Source organism: Miniopterus schreibersii (assembly GCF_964146895.1).
Source record: "Miniopterus schreibersii genome assembly, chromosome: 14".
NCBI lineage: Eukaryota > Metazoa > Chordata > Mammalia > Chiroptera > Miniopteridae > Miniopterus > Miniopterus schreibersii.
The window spans coordinates 51,401,238-51,420,648 of record NC_138114.1 but is presented as its reverse complement, the minus strand read 5'-3'; the positions used below and the strand labels follow the sequence as shown (position 1 = coordinate 51,420,648).

The 19,411-nt window shown below is 47.2% G+C and overlaps 1 protein-coding gene across 4 annotated transcripts; it reads left to right on the top strand.

Moving 5' to 3' along the window:
- The first annotated feature begins 274 nt into the window (after window positions 1-274).
- Window positions 275-19,095, top strand: PPP2R2D (protein phosphatase 2 regulatory subunit Bdelta). 4 transcript variants are annotated; one of them, XM_081159037.1, is made up of 11 exons: window positions 377-427; window positions 522-614; window positions 2,879-2,977; window positions 5,603-5,700; window positions 6,226-6,391; window positions 6,806-6,918; window positions 9,841-10,018; window positions 11,543-11,707; window positions 13,703-13,872; window positions 13,945-14,036; window positions 17,542-19,095. In XM_081159037.1, the coding sequence occupies exons 1-11, from the start codon at window positions 421-423 to the stop codon at window positions 17,819-17,821; spliced, it is 1,461 nt and encodes a 486-aa protein (XP_081015163.1). In that variant the 5' UTR covers window positions 377-420; the 3' UTR covers window positions 17,822-19,095. The 4 variants fall into 4 exon arrangements, with proteins under 4 accessions (XP_081015164.1, XP_081015166.1, XP_081015163.1 ...); XM_081159038.1 differs by lacking the exon at window positions 2,879-2,977 and having other exon boundaries at window positions 275-427; XM_081159040.1 differs by lacking the exon at window positions 2,879-2,977 and having other exon boundaries at window positions 299-427; window positions 581-614.
- Window positions 19,096-19,411: the final 316 nt, after the last annotated feature.

The window sequence follows — 19,411 nt, the reverse complement described above, 5'->3', positions numbered from 1 at the left end:
CGGCTCCGTGGCCCTGGCTTCCCATGGCCTCCCCGTAGCGCCCTCTTCCGGGCCCTTGGCGCCACACAGGGGAGCTCGCGCAGGCGCAGTCAACGCGGCCTGGCACGGCAGCCCCCGGCAGCCCCCGCGGCCGCAGGCCCCGCCCCGCCCCGCCCCGCCCCGCCCCGCCCGGCGCAGGAGAGCTGCAGGCGGCCCCGCCCGCGGCCGCGGAGGAGGCGGAGGGGGATGACGTCATTGATCAGGGCGACGGACATTGGGCGCCATTTTGAAAAGGGGGGGGAAATCTGGCGGCGGCGGCGGCGGCGGCGGCGGCGGCGGCCGGGCTGAGGTGCTGGGGCGGCAGCTGCGCGCCCGCGGCTTCCTTCGTCCGCCGCCGCCTCGGCGCCCGCCCGCCCGCGCGCGCCCGCCGGCCGGCCGGCCATGGCAGGTGAGTGCCCGTGCAGGCTGGGGGCGCGGGGCGTGTGGCGGTGCGGGGGGCGCGGGCGGGACCGCGCGGTCTGACGTGCCCGGTGTGTCCGCAGGGGCCGGAGGCGGCGGCTGCCCCGCGGGCGGCAACGACTTGCAGTGGTGTTTCTCGCAGGTCAAGGGAGCCATCGACGAGGACGTGGCGGAAGGTAAGGCCGCGCCCTCCCCGCGTCCCCTCCCCGCTCGCGGCCCTCGGGACCCGGTGTCGTGGCCGCCCCGGGAGCGTGCGCGCCGAGGGCCGGTCCGCAGACCGCGGGCGGCCCCGCGAGCCGTGCGAGGAGCCCAAGGTCACGGCGCCTGCTCGCCGCTCGGGTCTTCGGCGCCGGTTCCGGGCTCTTCCCAGCGCAGGTGGCTGCCGCCTGCATCTGGGAACTGGAAGTCATCGCAGAAACGGGGGGCTCAGGAAACGAGACTGGGGTGACTTCGGAGGAGCGGGCGTGGGTGCGGGCCGCGCTGGGCCGGTCGGGACGGGGTCTCGTCACCTGTGGGTCCCGGGCCTGCGGGTGGGAGTTTCACGGCCCCCTCCCCCCGGGGACGCCTGGCGGATCTCCCGCGCGGGGTCGGCTGGCCCCGAAGGAGCCCGGGCACCGAGGCTTAGGGCTGCTTGTCAGAGACTCGGAAGTTTAATTACAGCCACATAGTGACTTTTTGTCTTTCACACAAAAAGACAGCTTTTTTGCCCCAGGAAACGGACAGCCTCTGGTCGGGCGTCCGGTCGCCTCTCCTGCTCGGCCTCTCCCACGACCTCCTGCACCTTCGGTCCGAGACCCTGGGCCCCACCGGGCCAGCGGTGCCCAGAGTATTGAGCAGGCAAACTCTGCTCTGAGAAACCTGTGAAGATGCGCGTGGTTTGAGATTGCAGCTGGGGACTTTACATAACCTAAGCTTGATCCCGTTTCTTTTATATGCATTTATAGGATACATGCCTTTTTTTCATTGTGCATGTGCCAAGTGGGTGACAGTGAAACTTACTCCAAATTTCTATCAGGAGTAAAGCAAAACCTGTTTTTTTTTAGGGGTAGAGAGTTGGAAGAACTTAATGCCTATCTTAATTTATGGATTCTTCCCTTTTTTAAAGAAGTTATTGTTGACAAACTGAATAAAATAAAAGTTAACTCTAAAATGATGTGTTTTAAGTGTGATGTTATAGTTTGAAAATCCGCTGTCCTTTAAAAAATCTTGACAAATATTTTGTTCTCTGAATTAAACTGATTGGAAATTTTTGCGGTTTTAAGTAAAATTTTGAACACATCTAAAAGTTTGATGTTTGAGGGTTTTGTGGTTGGTTTTTTTTTTGTAATAAAAAGCTTTGTAGTAATTACCCACATACTTTTTTCATTGATTTTAGAGAGAGAGGAAGGGAAAGGAGAGAGAGGAAACATCGATTGCCTGCCTCCTGCACACACCCCACCGGGGATCAAGCCCCCAACCTAGGCCTGTGGCCCTGACCTGGAACCGAACAGGTGACCTCTCGGGTGCGCCTGAGGACACCCAACCCAGGCCAGGGCTCTGTTCCTTGATTTTAAAAGTCTGTTGTTTTAATGGAAATTTCTGGGTTTGGTGTGTGTCTGCCATTTTTCAGGTCTGAAGGCCCTTTCTGAACCTCAGCTTGCTTGTCTAGAAACTGGGTTGGAAGATTTTCATTAAGATCAAATATTGTGCAGTGCTTTTGTTACCTGTAAATTGTTGCAAATGTTGGGCACAACTCTCATGTATTTTAAGGTGTTTTGTTGTGGCTATATTTAAATATAAAAAGAGCACTTCTTGTTTTTTCCTGACATCTTTCCTATCTCTCTACTCACCCCAGATCCTTCCCATTGCACCTGATCTCTCGTCTTTCTGCTCTACCCTTTGGAAGAGATCTGGAGTTTTAAAATTATTATTATACGTTTGAATTTCAAAGAGCATTTCCTTGTTGTGTCTCCTTTCTTTTAGCACACTGCTGTTCTTCTAGGGACCTTGCAGGGTTGTAGTGGCTTCCTGCCCCCAATTACGTCCTGGGGCTGCCACCAGGGGCCAGCTGGATACTGTGTCCAGTGCCTGCTCCTCTCTGCCAGGCAGCTGGCTTCATAGGCTGTTGTGAGGCACATCAGGTTAATGCCTGGGCTGTGCTTGGTCAGAGTGGCACCTGGCCGTCACTGTAATGAAACCATTGTTACTAGGTGGTAGCTCTCTGGGGCATGATTGACGCATTGTCCCTCTTTCCTCCAAGTTCCTTTGTTTTGGGTTTCCTATTATAAACATGCTGATCCTAAGCTGTGGGTTCATGTTTCAGGTGGAGCTGCTTTGGACCCATACGCACTTCTGTGTGCAGGAGGCACTTTTTAGCTGGAGGGTTTCCCAGTGGGTCATTTTTTTAAGGACTCCATGTGTTTGACCCATGAGGACTTCTCTCCTGGCTTGATCATTTCAGAGAGAAACCCTGGGGATGGTGGAAATGATTCACTCCTGTTGGCCAGCATTTGGGACACAAGAGTGGGAGTAGCTGTGTGTTCTCACCTATCAGGATGGGGTAAGCTTGGGGGCCCAGCAGTTCTGCACAGACTTGCAGACATCTCCTAGTTGAGACCTTCATCAGTCCCCACTCCTCTGGCCGCAGCTCCCCCTACTAGTTGCTCTGTGGACGAGGCCTCTTCCGTTTCTTTCTGCCACCTTGGTGAGGTTGGGAGGGAAAGGAGATGAGCAGCTATACACAGTCCATCACACTGACTCAGAGTCTCAGGTGGATGCTTAGGGGCCGCTGAGCACACTCCATGGTGTTTGAGGGTGATGTAGACACTAGCAAGTTCTACATCAGCCTGGCGTGTCTCACAGCAGAGTGCCTCGGCACAGGCTGCCTACACATCTTAGAGGAGCGTCACTCAGGTCGTGCGAACAGGTCTGGTGCCACCCGGATGATGGCTAGGGGTGCTGTCTGTGCTGTGCTCAGGGCTCTTCACCTCGCAAACAGAAAGCAACAGAAGTGAGGCATCACGCGGTACACGGTAGTTTCTAAATGCCCAGCTTGGTGCCCGCCGTCAGTGTCATACTTACACTTTTCCTATCACTCTAGTTTTATAAAGTAGTATGCATAAGATTAAATTCATGTGGGTAATTTAAATCTTATTGGCTTTGTAATTTTCTTAGTATTTAGTTTGCAGTTATTTTTATTTTAGGTCTCTTCTAAGCTATTTCTCATTTTAGGTTTATGCATATTTACGTAGGTTAATGAAAATAACTTCTCACCACTGACAGTTACGGGAAATTCTCTTTTAAAAGATTCAGTCCAGCCCTGTCTGGTGTGGTTCAATTGGTTGGGCATCATCTGGTACACTCAAAGGTTGCTGGTTTGATTCCCAGTCAGGGCATATAACTGGATTTTGGGCTAGATCCCTGGTAGGGGGCGTGCAGGAGGCAGCAGACCAATCGATGTATCACTGTCACAGCAATGTGTCTCTCCCCCTCCCATCCTTCACCCCTCCCCAAAAACCAACTTTAAAAGATGACTTAAAAAAATAAAAGAGCCCGGCCAGGCATGGCTCAGCGGTTGAGCATCGACCTAGGATCCAGGCAATCGGGGTTCGATTCCCGGTCAGGGCACATGCCCGGGTCGCGGGCTGCAGCCGGTCAATGACTCTCTCATCATTGATGTTTCTGTCTGTCTGTCTCTCCCTCTCCCTTCCTCTCTCTGAAATCAATAAAGATATATTTTAAAAATAATAATAATAATAAAAGATTCAGTCCATTTTAATTAAGTTTGAAAATCCAGGTGACAGAGCTAGAATACCATTAATTATATGGTACACCCCCTGGGTATAAATGGCATAGATTTAGTCCCTTTTAGTCCAATACAGAATGTTTCAGTCTCATTTAAGCAAATTAGGTTATTTTGAATAATTTAGTTTAAAAACTGACACTTCTAACAAGAAGCCTAATCCTTTTCCCAAGTCTAACTGAAGATTTTTTTTTTAAGAGAAAAGAAATCCCAGGAAATAGAATTCAGTATATTTTTATAAGTCAGTCAACAGTGCCATTGCAATAAGAAATCACATAATTCTTTGATGAAAGTACTTGTGCATACCTTTAAGAGTTGTATTATTTTGTGGCCACTTTGGGGGCAGTCTTCAAGTGATTTCAATGTTGGGGTCTGTTTCTGGTGTAGACATCGTATCTGACAGCTGTTCAGCAGTGTGTCTTTAAGCACCCCGACTTCAGTGGCCCTGCGCCCCAAGCGGTCACTGGCATTTGCCAATGGACACGCCCTTGGAGCTGGTGCCCCAGCATCAGGAATGGTTTGAAGTGAACTAGTCTTTCCTCAGAGCAGCCAGAGAGATGAGGTTTTCTGGGGCATTTGACAGAGATTGAGTCTCGCTGTGGTCATAGAACCAGCTATTGCGGCCGCTTGAGAGACCACACCCACACCTTGGTCATTGTTCAGTCAGCACTCAGGCAGGAACTGCAGGGGAAACTGTTTCCTCCAGAGTCCATCCAGGAGTGTATTTCTTCCAGCACTCGGCATGTTTTCTGTACCCCATGGGCTTTTACCCCTAGAGATTGATGTCCAGGGTCTTCGTGTTGATAGTGTCAGAAATCTCAGTTTCTGACCAACAGTGTCTCAATAGGTAATGGCATTGTCATTATCAGCAGTGGTGACTTTATCCAGACAATGGAGTAGAACTTGTACTGTCTGTAATGTCATTTTGTAAGAAGCCAACAAAAATTACTTCATAAAAATTACAATGTGTCTGTTAATATTATGTAACAATCAGATTTATTTTAAAAGTTAATATTAGGCATGCATTATACATTAGGCAACAGTCTCCTAGGACCAGATTTTTGTTTACAATATTAATTTTCCAAATTTCTACCCTACATCCTTACATTAAGACAACCAGTCTAGATAAATCCTGGTGTACCAGGGACCAGGCATTACACTTCAGAAAAACCATAAATTCACACATGCTGTCAGCTCTGGGCTTCAGAACCGGTAAGTGACTGCTTGTTAATTACAAGTTTCCCATGAAAGTTTGGCTTTATCCAGGGAGAGAGTTTTATGTGTGTTTATCTCTCTTTTGACCCTTCTTATTGATTTTTTATACTCACTGTGGCTTCTCTCACAATTGTAATCTGGTAAATTGCCTCTGTATTTTATTGACAGCTGACATCATCTCAACTGTTGAATTTAATTACTCTGGAGATCTTCTTGCAACAGGAGACAAGGGCGGCAGAGTTGTTATTTTTCAGCGGGAACAAGAGGTCAGTAATTTACAATCCACACTCCCAATGAAATCAGTCAACCCTTCTGATATCACTCTAACCATGTAGAATCTTCTTTCCAAAATTATCTCTGGGTATCTGTGTTTCAGCTCACTATCATCCAGCCCCGATCAAGTCCCCACGCCCTCATTTTAGGGGAGAAAGAGAGTCTTTTCCTTCCATGTTACTTCCAAATCAAACTTGATTCTCTACCTTCCCAGAGTTGGTCATTATTTCGACAAAAGCGTACATCTTCCCAAGCATGGTTTCAGCTTTGACTATAGCGTAGAGAATTGTTTGTTGTTTGTTTTTAAAAATGTGCATGATAGGCCTCTTACTACAGGTATTTAATTATGTATGGGCATTTCCCATGCCGGCTCCACTCATGTGTTGTAGCTGCTGAGTGGTGCTCATTACATGGCCCTGCCATTTAGCAGTCCCCATCTCTGGTGTGGTCAATTGATAGTACTAACATTTTCCCTGCACTGTTCTTGTTCATTAAAACAGCTTTATGTTTCCTTGCAGAATAAAAGCCGCCCTCATTCTAGGGGGGAATATAATGTTTACAGTACCTTTCAAAGTCATGAACCAGAGTTTGACTATTTGAAAAGTCTAGAAATTGAGGAAAAAATTAATAAAATTAGGTGGTTACCACAACAGAATGCTGCTCATTTTCTACTCTCTACAAATGGTAAGAGCTTTTGTTTCTAATGGATATTTGATTTAGGATTTTATTTAACTTTCTGTGTGTAGGTTCTTTTTTATTTTAACCTATTCCCGAAGTTATTTCTGCTTTAAACTTTGCAGGGAGGGTAATTATTAGCTAGGAAACAAGTGATAGGTTGAAAACTCAAAGGATGTGCACATACACACGCTCCTTCCCCTAGTACCACATACTTAAAAAAGGAAAAGAAACCCCTCAGCAGGTGGACGAAGCACCAGTGTTACTCTCCCCATTTTTAGCTCTGACATCGTTCCTTATGTAGGAAACTAGTGTTCACCCATAATTGGAAATACACACTTTTCTAGTCTAATACCCAACTAATAGTGGTGCATGATAATATGGTTTTTCTTTTAATATGGAGAATGAGGTTTTTATTTTCAGATAAAACTATTAAATTATGGAAAATAAGTGAACGGGATAAAAGAGCAGAAGGTTATAACTTGAAAGATGAAGATGGACGACTTCGAGACCCATTTAGAATTACAGCACTGCGGGTATACATTCCGTTTTCTTTAAACTATCAGTACTTTTCATAAATTGATCAAGAATAATGCCTAAGTCAGCTGTTATCTGCCTTCTTGATTCAGAAAGTTACGTGTAATAATACAGTCGTTGTACGTATACATGTTAGAAATGAGATTCCTCTTTCACAAGAGCGAAAGTCACACATTATCTTAAGAAAATACAGTAATACTGAAGAAAAGACTCCAATTTAATTCCACAACAGGAATCTTTCTAAATGTATAATTGCCTTTCACTATATAGGTTTAGAATAGCACATGGCAGAGTTGATGACCTCCTGAGGTGACATAGCACAGGTTGCAAATTGAAAGATGACCTATGGGCCACCAAGATGAATTTAAGGGGGTTTTAGTTGGATTTCCTCTGAGTTAACTAAGGCAGGTCTAATGCCTCAGAATTCTTGCCTGTTGGTCCATGAGCATCATTACCTTTTTTGTTGAATTTACCACTTCCTTTTTGGTGCCCCTGGGTACATTAAGAAATGGCCATATTTCATCAGTTCTGATACCTAGATTTTTTTTCACATTTTTAACCTCTATGAAGTTGAGTAAAACTTAAAATCTCAGTGTCTTATAATTGGCCTGGGGATGAACACCATGGATAGTATCTTAAATGTGATGAAATGTAGTGAAGGATGTAAAACACATTCATCGTGGCAGGCATGCCTCGTGTGACACCAGGAAGTGCCACTGTGGACAGGACGGTGCAGGAAGGCAGGCACCCAAGGTAGTGCAGATGGTCCCCAAAACAGAGCTGCCTCATGTGTTTGAAAACATGTTCAATTGTTTATGAGTTGAAGGCTGGTAGTGCACACATTCAGACTGTAGCCGAGGCTCTGCAGAGAGGGACGTTGTTGCAGGACGTTCCCCACACTCCCCACTGTAGTGACACTGGACAGTGTGTGTATCTGTAATGCCATTCCTCAGTTCTCCTGTGCTGGGTGCTGGGGTAGTGGGCGCACAGGGCAGAGCCCAAGCCCAGCAGCAAAGGCAGTACCACTGCAGTTAGGAAAACTGGGATGTGATCGCGTGAGCATTGCCAAGGAGACATGCAGGATGGGACGGTCATAAGACCTCTTACGTCGATAGTGTTGCCGTGTTTCCAGGGAGTTGAGACCAGGAAGGCTGTGTAATATGCTCAAATCGAATTTACAGAACTCTAATTTGAACCAGAATGTGATCCAGACAATGCCTTCTGTTGCCCCTGCAGCTGCTTTTGCATCCATGGTTCATGATAGTGTAGATGGTCCCTGTTTGTGACAGTGACATGAGGGTACAGTCACCAATGTGAGCCGCTCGCTTAAACTGTCAAGTGTAATAGAGGGGAGCAGGATGGGGCTTTGTGGGGTGTACTTTCTCCTGCCCCAGCCTGTCCCCAGTGCTGCCATCCACCTGAGCACACCACCTTCTCTTAGGACACAGTTTCCTCCTGACCATGCCTGCTCGCCACACAAGATGCCCACTTGGCTGTTATGGAAAAACTGTAGGTCTTACTAGGTCCAATCTTGGTTTTATTCAAGGCTGCTGTTATGTGCTTATAGCCTGAATAAAACATGGAATCAGTGGTTGGTGAAGCATATGAGAAGAGCGGCTTCCACATAAACTGCTCTTATCAAAGGAGGGGTAAGGGGTCACAGGCTGGGTTGTCTAAACTTAACTGGGTAAGAGTGAGATCTGTTGATTTTCTTAAATTTTCTTTTCCTCTTAAATTATTTTAGTGTCAAAAAATGGGTTTAATTAGAGGAAGGTGTCTTCTCTTGTAAGTATTCATTCACCCTGTGTTTTGATTATTAGAGATATACCTGTTGGAGGGGTATGCCAGGCCTGTCCCAAACTGAGTAGGACTGACACTTCCCACTCTAGAGAAAGCAGGTGTGTGGTCAGCACTTAACTGGTTAAAGTGAGGGAAGTCTTTCTGTGTCTAAAGAATTTTGGCCAGAGAAGACTAAATTGACAGATTTCCTTCTGGTCTTTCTGGCACTTCCTTTTGGTTTTGAATTACAAAAGTAACAAAAAGAATAAAGCACTAATTTTTGTTAGATTTTAAAGCTCCTCCTTTCCTGCTAGATGTCAATGATGTTGGGCCTTTTTTCTCTTTGTCACATGTGGACACTGTTAGCCACGACTGCACCATTCCCTTGGGCTGTGGCCCTTCCTGTTGTCCTTCACCTGGCAAACTCTCCACCGTTTCCATTTTGGTGTAGGTGTCCTGTTCCCTGGAAAGCCTTCCCTGACTCATCACAGAGGTGGGGTTGCTGTGCCCCTTTTTAAAAACCTTTTATTGAAGTATAATATACACAGCAGAAAATGCCTCTGCCATGTAAGCAAACAGCCCCGTGAACACACAAGTGCAGCCAGTGCCAAACTAAGAAATGGCACCTCCCCTCTCCCAGGGCCCCTCCTGTGCACTCCTCCAGCCCTGCGCCCCTCCATGGCATGTAGTGTGTGCTTGTTGAGCAGCAGGCCACTAGTGGAGAGAAAGAGAAGGCCCATGCCCCCAGTCTGCTACCAGGAGAGCAGACAGGGAGGGTCCGGCTGAGCCTCCCATGAAGACTTGGCTGACTGGCAGCTTGTAGCCACAGGGACAGACAGGACAGTGAAGCCACATCATTAGGCATCAGAGCCCTGGAAGCAGTTTGTTTAGGTGCTAGTTTAATCTTTTCTTCCGTAAGAAAGTGTCAACCTTGGTGGCAGCCAGGAGAAGCAGCTTGAAATAGACAACCTCCCATGTTGTAGCCTATTTCCACAGCTCTGTCACTTGCTATTTTGGGTATTACTTGTATAAAACTGTCACTTCACAGTGAATGGTGATTTGTCCCTTTTGTTATCTACTATGTGTTCTGATTACATACTGCTGTGGTCTTGTTTTGAATTCCTGTTTCATTCCATTTTTAGGTCCCAATATTGAAGCCCATGGACCTCATGGTAGAAGCAAGTCCGCGACGAATTTTTGCAAATGCTCACACATACCATATAAATTCCATTTCCGTAAACAGTGATCATGAAACGTATCTTTCTGCAGATGACCTGAGAATTAACCTGTGGCATTTAGAGATCACAGATAGAAGCTTTAGTATCCTTCATCGGGCGGGTCTCGCACTTTCCTAGGCTTATTCTTCAATAGGGAGCTCTCAGCGATTTACCCGCCTCTAGCCCTTGCTCCCTAATAGCCAGGGTTGTAAGTTCTCTGTGGTTTAAAGTGTTTCTCCCTTAAAATGCAACCACTTCCTACCTTTGGGAAAAATTTTCTCTCTGATGGGCATCACCTCAAGTCCATTGCCTTCCTGGTTGAATCGTAAGCAGTTTTATGAAGTGTATATTTGAAAGTTCAGCGTTGCTTTTGGTAGGGATGGGAGCTAAACTGCCTAATAGAAAATACTGGCCTTGGTTAAAATGATGTTTAATTACCCAACCTGAGAAGTGACTGATCATGGAAGAATTCTATTTTAGAAGATGAGCTGTTTAAGGAATAGTCAAAAATTCATCTTTTAAGTGATATATGCTACTATTTAGGATAGAAATCTAAATATTACTGTCTAATCACACATTTTAAGTTACTGATTTCTCTAGAAAATGAGGGTCTTATGAAATGTATGTATCAAGTAGCTTCAGTCACATTTTTCCACATTTTGGAGTGCTGGCCGGCTGCCCAGAGCAGTCTTGACTACTCTCCTGAGGCTTGGGGTTTGGCATGTGCTTGTCCAGCCTTTTACTCATGTAAACCTCATGAAATGAAGAGGATATGACTTTAAATTCTAGCATTTCACACTTAATTTTTATTAGTTGTTGCCTTTACTTGACTTGGTGGTTTACTTCATGTGGTTACTTAGTTTATGAAACTCCAACAGACAGTGCTGAGGTCTCCGGTGCTGCTCATCTGTGGCCCTGGTTGTTTCTCCAGCCTGACTGCTGCTGCCCCGGGCTTGCTGGGAGCTCTTCTCTGGCACTCACCACTGCGTGCCCTGGGAGCTTCCCTGGGTCCCCACCATGCACATCCCCAGGGTGTCTGCCACACTGTCTGGTGTCCATGCCTTGAGTTGTGCTGTCACCTAGGTGTCATATTTCTCAATTGTTAATGGTGGCAGCACAGGTCTGGTCCCTACAGCTCCGACTCGGCCCAGAGCCAGCTTCTGCTCTTCTTCTTTCACTTGAGGGATGGCTGTACTTGGCGACCTACTATGTGATGCTGGGTATGTCAGATACTTGGGAAAACAGAATCTTTTGGAATTTGGAAGTGTGTGTGTGTGTGTGTAGTTATTTATGGGTAGAGCATGGGATTTTTGTGTAGGTGGGTGCTTGCTTTTCTCATTTACATCATTAAATCTGTGTGATCTGTATGAAGGCTTCATAGAACGTCCACAGCAGCCACAGGAGGAAAGCAGCCCTGGTGAGAGAGAGTATCTGTGTGTCTCCAGCCCCCATTGGGCCCATTACCCTAGTCTGATTATTGCTTCAGTATGGATCATCTTACTGGAGGGCTGCTGGATACAGTGTGTAATCGCCTCACAGCTAATCTCTTAATCCTCACTGCGGGGGTACTTTCTTGGCTGTGGACTAACTAAAACCGCCCAGCGCTCTGCCTTAACTGCGCTTCCAGACATCGTGGACATCAAGCCCACAAACATGGAGGAGCTGACAGAGGTGATCACTGCGGCTGAGTTCCACCCTCACCAGTGCAACGTGTTTGTGTACAGCAGCAGCAAGGGGACCATCCGGCTGTGCGACATGCGCTCCTCGGCCCTGTGCGACCGACACTCTAAGTGTAAGTGCTGCCTGTTGGAAAGAGCTCATTTAAATCCTGTGTCCAGACTCTGGAGTGTGTACAAAGTTTTCTTCTCTTGCCCCCATGCCCGGGCACACGTGCGGCCACCTTGGTTCAGTCGGTCATGGACCACTGCCAAGAAGCGGTGGACTGGACCACAAGGTCTTGCTTCCTGGAAGTGTGGTGGGGCCACTGTAGGTTTGCTCTGCCCAGAGACTTGGTGCATCATTGAAGGGCTCCAGGCTGGGCATCTGAGAACCATCTGCTGCCTCCACCTCTGTGCATGGGACCAGGGCTAGGGCTGCCAGGTGCATTTGTCCTGTGACCCTTCTCAGCCATCAGCAGCTGTGCCTGACTGGCAGCCAGTCCCTCAGGAAAGTCGAGCACTTTCATCCCAAGCCTTGACTCTCCTAGGTGAAGGAAGTTGTGGTTTTGTTTTATTTTTACCCATCAAAGAATAGGCCCAACTTTATAGAAAATCAGTGTGCATGTCATGGGGATGTGATGTATGCTATGGACACTTTGCTGGAGGATTCTCAAGTGTGCCCCAGTAAAACGTCCTGTTCAAGACAACACCTTGACGTTCATCTCTTGACACTGTTTTTCAGTGAAGCCCATTCCTGGTCTTTCAGTCTGGAGTGCCTCCCACATCAGTGTATGAGCAGCCAGAGTGCCTAACGTTAATGTGCTCAGTCACCTCTCTGCCCTATTCTCTTTTTTTGAGGCTGAAGTGTGTTTTAAATAATTCTGTGCTCTTTGTAGAATTCCCACAGTGAAGAGTGGGTCTTAGAACACCTGGCCACTGTCAAGGTAACACTTGAATGAACAGTTTCAGATTCCAAGAGTTTTGTCACCAAAGTAATTTATTTGACTAGATGCTTGGTATTGCCACCAGCTTGCTTAAAATTAACTTCAGCCCTGTCCAGTGTGGCTCAGATGGTTGGGCATCGTCCCGTGCACCGAAAGGTGGCCAGTTCAATTCCTGGTCAGGGCACGTGCCCAAGTTTTGAGCTTGATCCCCAGTAGGGGGAGTACAGGAAGGAGCCAATCAGTGTTTTGCTCTCATGTCAGTGTTTCCCTCTCCAATTCCTCTCTGTCTAAAAATCAATTTTTAAAAATCTAAAAAAAATTTTAACTTAAAATACAGAACCAACAAACATACAAGTCCTTATTTTTTTTAAAAAAAGGTGCAGCTTAAAATGAAAAGGTGTGCCAGCCTCCTTGCCCAAAGTTGGCTGAACCTAAGGCATGGCAGTACCCAGGGCTCAGGTTCAGGGTGCAGCCTCCACGACCACACAGGTGAAAGGCTGTGGACTTACTGCTGAGAAAGCCGAACTGGGAGACAGGTCTGCCAAGGAAGATCAGGATCTTTCTGAAAGTAGTGATCCCGTTTTGTCATTGTAGATCATGACCATTGAGTAGTGAAAACAAACCTCGTGGCAGGTGAGCCATGCTGGTTATTAAAATTTGCACCATGGCGTACCTAGATGGAGGTTGTGGTCACTCAGCAGAAGAAGTGGGGCATTTTCTCAGCCACCCTGAGTGTAGCACCTGCATTCTCTCATGATGTCGTTTCTATCTTCCAAAGATAGGGACAGGGCAAGGCTAGAGCCTTGCTAGAGCCTGGTGCCACAAGAATGCAGATATCTGTGCAGTAACGGCCTCTAGTCGGCGCAGGGTCCTTAACCAGGACTCATGTCAGCGTGTCCTGGGGAGCTTTTCTAGGTAGTAGCTGAGGCCTCACCCATGGAGATGCTGGTCCCGAGTCTGGGTGAAATCAGGGCCCATGCATCTGATGCTGCCTCTTGTCACCCACTGGCACTGGAGTGTCCTGCCTAAACATCTTAAGCACAGAAGTCGAACACCAGAAAACATCCGGAGATTGGAAGCTTGAGCAGTGTCCCTCTGGAGTGTCGGGGCCTAAGTCCTGCCAGGACTTCAAAATGACTTGTTGTCTAGTTTCTAAACAGAAGCTAAAAACATTGTGTTTTTCAGTTTTTGAAGAACCTGAAGACCCCAGCAGTAGATCTTTCTTCTCAGAAATAATTTCTTCCATCTCCGATGTGAAATTCAGCCATAGTGGTCGGTACATGATGACCCGAGACTACCTGTCGGTGAAGGTCTGGGATCTCAACATGGAAAGCCGGCCCGTGGAGACCCACCAGGTGAGGCCGCTGCACGAGGACACGCCACACCTCACACGTGACGCTCTCTAACAATCCTGTGATCTCATTAAGGTCCACGAGTACCTTCGAAGCAAGCTGTGTTCTCTGTACGAAAATGACTGCATCTTCGACAAGTTTGAGTGCTGCTGGAATGGTCCAGACAGGTAAGCCTGCATCAAGACTGACCGCCACCCAGGCTTGTCTCCCTTGGGTGTCCTCGGGCCCAGCGGGTGGCTTCCAGAGACAGACGGAGAGCTGGGGCAAGCGGCGTGGAGGATGCTGACAGGCTTGACTTTCCAAGCCATTTCTCTGGTGACATGCTCGAGATGAGGAAAACAGGATGTCTGAGCCGATTATTTTATAATCAATGTCTGCTTGCTTATTTTATAATTATTTTTATGTTTAGACAGTAAGTGTGGTACTAGGTTCATGTTGATGGTTTTTTAAATGTTTAGTGAATGATGATTTCATATCTTTTAATATTTCCAAGGTGAGTGAAAAGGGAGTAGGGAGGTCATTTACTAGGAGGTATGTGGATAGCCACAGTTAAGGTTTCCTTTTCGTGTAGAGAGCAGCAGCAGAAAATACCCTCAGAGCTACTGTTTGTCACGCTTCGACAAAGAGTCGAGGTGGCCAGGGTGAAATCCTGATTTAATTTATAATGTGACAGCTCTGGTTCCTCGGTAGTTTATTTTGTGCACATTCTTTAAAGACAGTAATACTAGTATTACTGAGGGTTATATCTTTATACAAAAAATTCAGTTTCAACCCTGCCAGGCGTGGCTCAGCGGTTGAGCATTGACCTAGGATCCAGGCGATCGGGGTTCGATTCCCGGTCAGGGCACATGCCCGGGTTGTGGGCTCTATCAGTGACTCTCTATGTTTCTCTCTCTCTCTCTCCCTCTCCTTTTCTCTCTCTGAAATCAATAAAGATATATTTAAAAAAAAAAAAAAATTCAGTTTCAGATGATAGCAGAAGATCATCTTTAATAGTACTTTGTGTCACATAGTGCTCCTGGCAGTAAGGGACTGGCAGACATTCTGAAAAACTTCGGCACAAACAGCAAAATCCCTGGATGTGACACCATACATCTCCTTATGTGCACAGTTGAGCTCACAAGGGAGGGAAGTCTCACAAGGGCCAGAAATGAAGAGGGAGCCAGGACCCCACTGCTCAGCTTGTACAGCCCAGGAGCGGTGCAGTCACGCCGTGGGCCCACGCAGACTGGACATTGAAACGGGCCCTCATGGGTTATGGAAAAGGCATCTGTCTGCGTTCAGATGGGTTCCAGGGGAATTTGTCTGAGACGTTGGATTGGGGTGGATAAAAATCCTGAGGTTTGTGACCATGAGCGTGTCCTCCGTCACAGCGATGAGGAGTTTATATCTGCACTGGCTGCTTGATCTACTGAGGGAGAGGTGCTCTGGGCATCTGCAGGAGCAACCAGCTTCAGCTCTGGGCTTGTACCCAGTTTACCCATCATGTCTCCTCTTAGTGTTTCATGGTTGCTGGCTGAGGACATGAAACTCCTGGGTCAGAGACAGAGGACTTGTTCCTCATGGCACAGCAAAGCAGCATGAGCTTTGTGCTGGCCTTGGTTCCTCAGTCCCACAGGAGTGACACCAGGGGCCCAGGCAGATGCCACGCAAGCAGTGGACTGCGTCACAGCCAGTGCACACTGAGCTTTTTCTAGCAAGTGGTAAACAAGCCTACACTTGGGCCATTGCAGACACAACCCTGAGAAGTGGACCAAGTGGAGAGCACTCAAGGACCACATTCTTGGCAAACCCATTGAGAACATGCAGGGGCACCTGGCACCCATGGCGGAGAGCCTCTGCGGGTGCACCCAGGGCTCAGGGTTTCCTCAAGCTACAGTCAGTGCACATGAGCTCACAGGTGAAACCTACCACGCCACTGCAAGTACGTCAGAGACAACTTCACCTCAGAGAACTGAGATATTGAAATCAGACGTTCCAGAGTATAATGCCAGAAATACTGACAGATTAAAGGAAGGAGGCAAACGTGAACAGGCACAAGACAAAAATGGCTTAGGAGGTACGGACAAGAATGAAACAGAGCTTCTAGAAATGACAAGTGCAGTAGTTGAAAGTCGCTGTGTAGAGTAAAAACCACATGTACCTCACAGATGGTCTCAGGGAGACACTGAGCACAGACAGCAAGCTGCACGAATACACATGGTTTGATGCTTGTGTGACATTTAGGACACGCAGGACAGTGTATGTCTAAGTTATGTAACTCTTCAGACTATAGATGCATACAGGATGGTGCACCCTGACCTTGAGTGATTGTGCCACCGGGGACACAGTAGGATATAACTGTCAGCAGTGGCTGGTGGGTACATGGATGTTCTTGTATATTCTTTATGCTTTTTGGTATATCTGAGTTAATGAAAAATCTATTTAAATAACCCATCCCCGGATACTTCCAAAAGCTTTCCGCTAACATTACTTGTTCTTTCATTTTCTCAAATACTCCCCTGCCTTTCTGCCTGGAAGCTTCTGTTGAGGGGTGGAGTGCAGGAGGCCCCTTTCCTTGTGCCCGCGCCATGCTGCTGAGCGACCCTGCCTTATGCTCTAGATTGTCTAGAGAACAGACAGCCGCTCCTAGGAGTCCACTTAGGCCTGCTTCCGGCAGAGTTCCTGCAGCTGGAGTAAACACAACTAGCGGGAGTGATTTTTCTCCTGATTTTACCTTTTTTTTCTGTTGTGAAGTTGTAGATGAGGTTAACCAGACAGTAAAGTATTTACTGATCCACAGCCAGGATCAACCTTGAAACCTGTAAATGAAACATCAGGCTTCCCTCTCATGGTGCCTTGAGGATCAGCCGCTCCTCATGCAGTGACGAGGGTGGGTGGGTGTCGGAGGAGGAAGGCTGCAGAAGTGGCAGAGATCCTGGTCTTGTCCTGCTTGGAGAAATCAGAACAACTTTGAACACATCTCATCCAGAACTGGATCATTCTAAAGCCAGGTCTCAAGTCATGGCAACATTCACTGTCGTCCAGCCCTTTTCCTCTTGATTTCTAGAAAAAGACTAGATGTTTTTACCAGTATAATAGAATGTATTATGATGATGTGTGATTCACTGACAGCCGTCAGGGTTAATTCTGAAGAAATAGTATTGCCGCATCAAGAATTTATTGTGAAATGAGGCTCTAAATCTCTCCCCTCTTCTCCCAGTCATTTTTCCTAATTTTACTTGTTGCTTTCTGTGGAAAAACATTTCGAAATTAATGAATTAATAACGCATCTTTGATCAACTTTGAATCACTGACACAGCCCGGAAGTTAAGGCTTGAAAGTAAATGACACTGCTATTCATGACTGGGGCAGATGATGTGTAGTGGAGTTGGTTTGTTTTTTACCTTTTTTGGAAATGCATTAATGTAATGAAAATATGAAATTTATTTTTTATTCTGTAACATTTATTTTTACTGACACGATTATATATATATATGGAGTTCAGTAAGAAATTCTCACTGCGTTTCTCTCCTGATCATGATTACTTTTCATGTCTTGTTTCTAAGAATTGTTCTGTATGTAGCCCAGGGGTACCAGAAAGTGACCACAGGCTGGGCTTGTGCTGGGTCCAGCGCTGTGGCGGGGCATCAAGTCCTGCTGGCTTACACATGCTTCTCTCTGTTGGCACAGTGCGATCATGACGGGGTCCTACAACAACTTCTTCAGGATGTTTGACAGAAACAGTCGGAGGGACGTGACCCTGGAAGCTTCCAGAGAGAACAGCAAGCCTCGAGCCAGTCTGAAGCCTCGGAGGGTGTGTCCAGGCGGGAAGCGGAAGAAGGACGAGATCAGTGTGGACAGTCTGGACTTCAATAAGAAGATTCTGCACACGGCCTGGCACCCCGCCGACAACATTATTGCCGTGGCTGCCACCAACAACCTGTACATATTCCAGGACAAAGCCAACTAGGACGCTTGCACAGGTGTCATCCTGCACAGCTAGGCCCGGCGCTTTCTGTTGGGGTGGGCTGTCCGCTCTGTGGAGCACAGGGGTGCACGCCCTGTTTCCTTCCTAGACTGGAGCCCCTGTACACGGGGTCAGGGGGCCCGTGGGGGTCACTGCGCAAGCGAAGAACCCAGTTGGTGCAGACTGATGGACAGAGCTCAATAAAGGCCATTACAATAAATGTATTTATTTAAATCTGAGCCGTCCTTTCCACTTTATAGACCAAAAAATGAATACCCAAGAGAAAACTTGTCACTCATCCCTCTACTGTCTGACTGGGGCTCTCGTGCAACTGTGCCGACCGCCCAGGGCTACTGGCCGAGCAGGCTCAGGCCGCTTGACCCACACACACCTTCTAGTGTAGCCACCTAATAAAAGCAACACGCTATACAAAGTATTTTTAATCCAGACCTAAGGGTCGCCTTTTTCTTTGGTCGCAGATGATGAGGTTGCACAGAATCGTGCTTCAGAACACCCTGAAACCTTGTCCTTTGTGGGCAGGGTGGTGGGACCTGTGAAGTACAGCGTGTGCCTGTCCCAAGCTTCCTAACTTTGCTTGTTTCTGTAGAAATAGTACCTCTGCCACACCAGGTAAGGTCCAGGGACACCTTAACTCACCACTGAGAAAGCAAATTGCAAGGAACTGACTGGACTTGCTGCTATGAGATGAACACCAGGTTCCACGCCTCTCGGCTTCATAGGGGTTGAAAATGCTAGTGATTGCTTTTAACTTGTTAAAACAGTAGGGATGAGGGGTTGCTGTCACAGCTCGCTCACACTGCATAAGCCGGCAAAACCAACCTCAGTTACAAGGTGAGGCCACCAGCATTCCCAGGACAAAAGCCATACAACTAACCACACAGTGCTGGGGCCACGCTGCCACTGGTTCTCACACCTGAGCCCAAAGCTGTGGCGGGGAGGGAAGCCAGGCTCACGAACACTGGAAACAGGTGTGTTTTGATTACTAATGAAACACAAATGCTTTTGCTCACTACCCTGAATAACAATGCCACTTTAGTTCATGTTGAGTTAGAAATTGAGAAGCTAAAAGTACATTTATTTTTTTAAAAATGCTTATACTGTCTATCGGTTGTGACCTGGTTTATAAATCTGAGATGTGGAACAGTTGTTGAAGCATTAGCCATCCCTGGTCCTTTAAAAAAGTTCTAGTAAAATAGGGTTGTATATATTTCCACTATCTTGATCAAAAAGTTTAATAAATTTTCAATTTTAAATGATTTGCACTTTGTATTTGGACACCTTTTCTGTCTTTTCTTTAAAATGTATTTCTCACCAAGTAGAGCAGGAGGTGCAGGCTGCAGGCATCACTTCAGCTGTGGGTCTGGGGACACTAGCTGGCTCAGGAGCCGCTGTTCCTGTGCGTCCTTACCCCCAGCGGGGCACTGGCACTGCTCAAAGGGGCTAGTCACATGGGAGCCACACTCAAAGCCTCTAGGAGTTTCTCTCTGTTGTCCCTGTTACGCCTGATTCCAGTTAAGCCTTTTTCTCATCAGGGAAAATCCTGATTTTCAGACTTGGATTTATTTAGTTTAT

Coding starts and splice junctions, on each gene's coding strand:
- PPP2R2D (XM_081159037.1), top strand. Junction 6,392..6,805: donor TTTTCTACTCTCTACAAATG/GTAAGAGCTTTT, acceptor TTTTATTTTCAG/ATAAAACTATTAAATTATGG. Junction 10,019..11,542: donor GATCACAGATAGAAGCTTTA/GTATCCTTCATC, acceptor CTGCGCTTCCAG/ACATCGTGGACATCAAGCCC.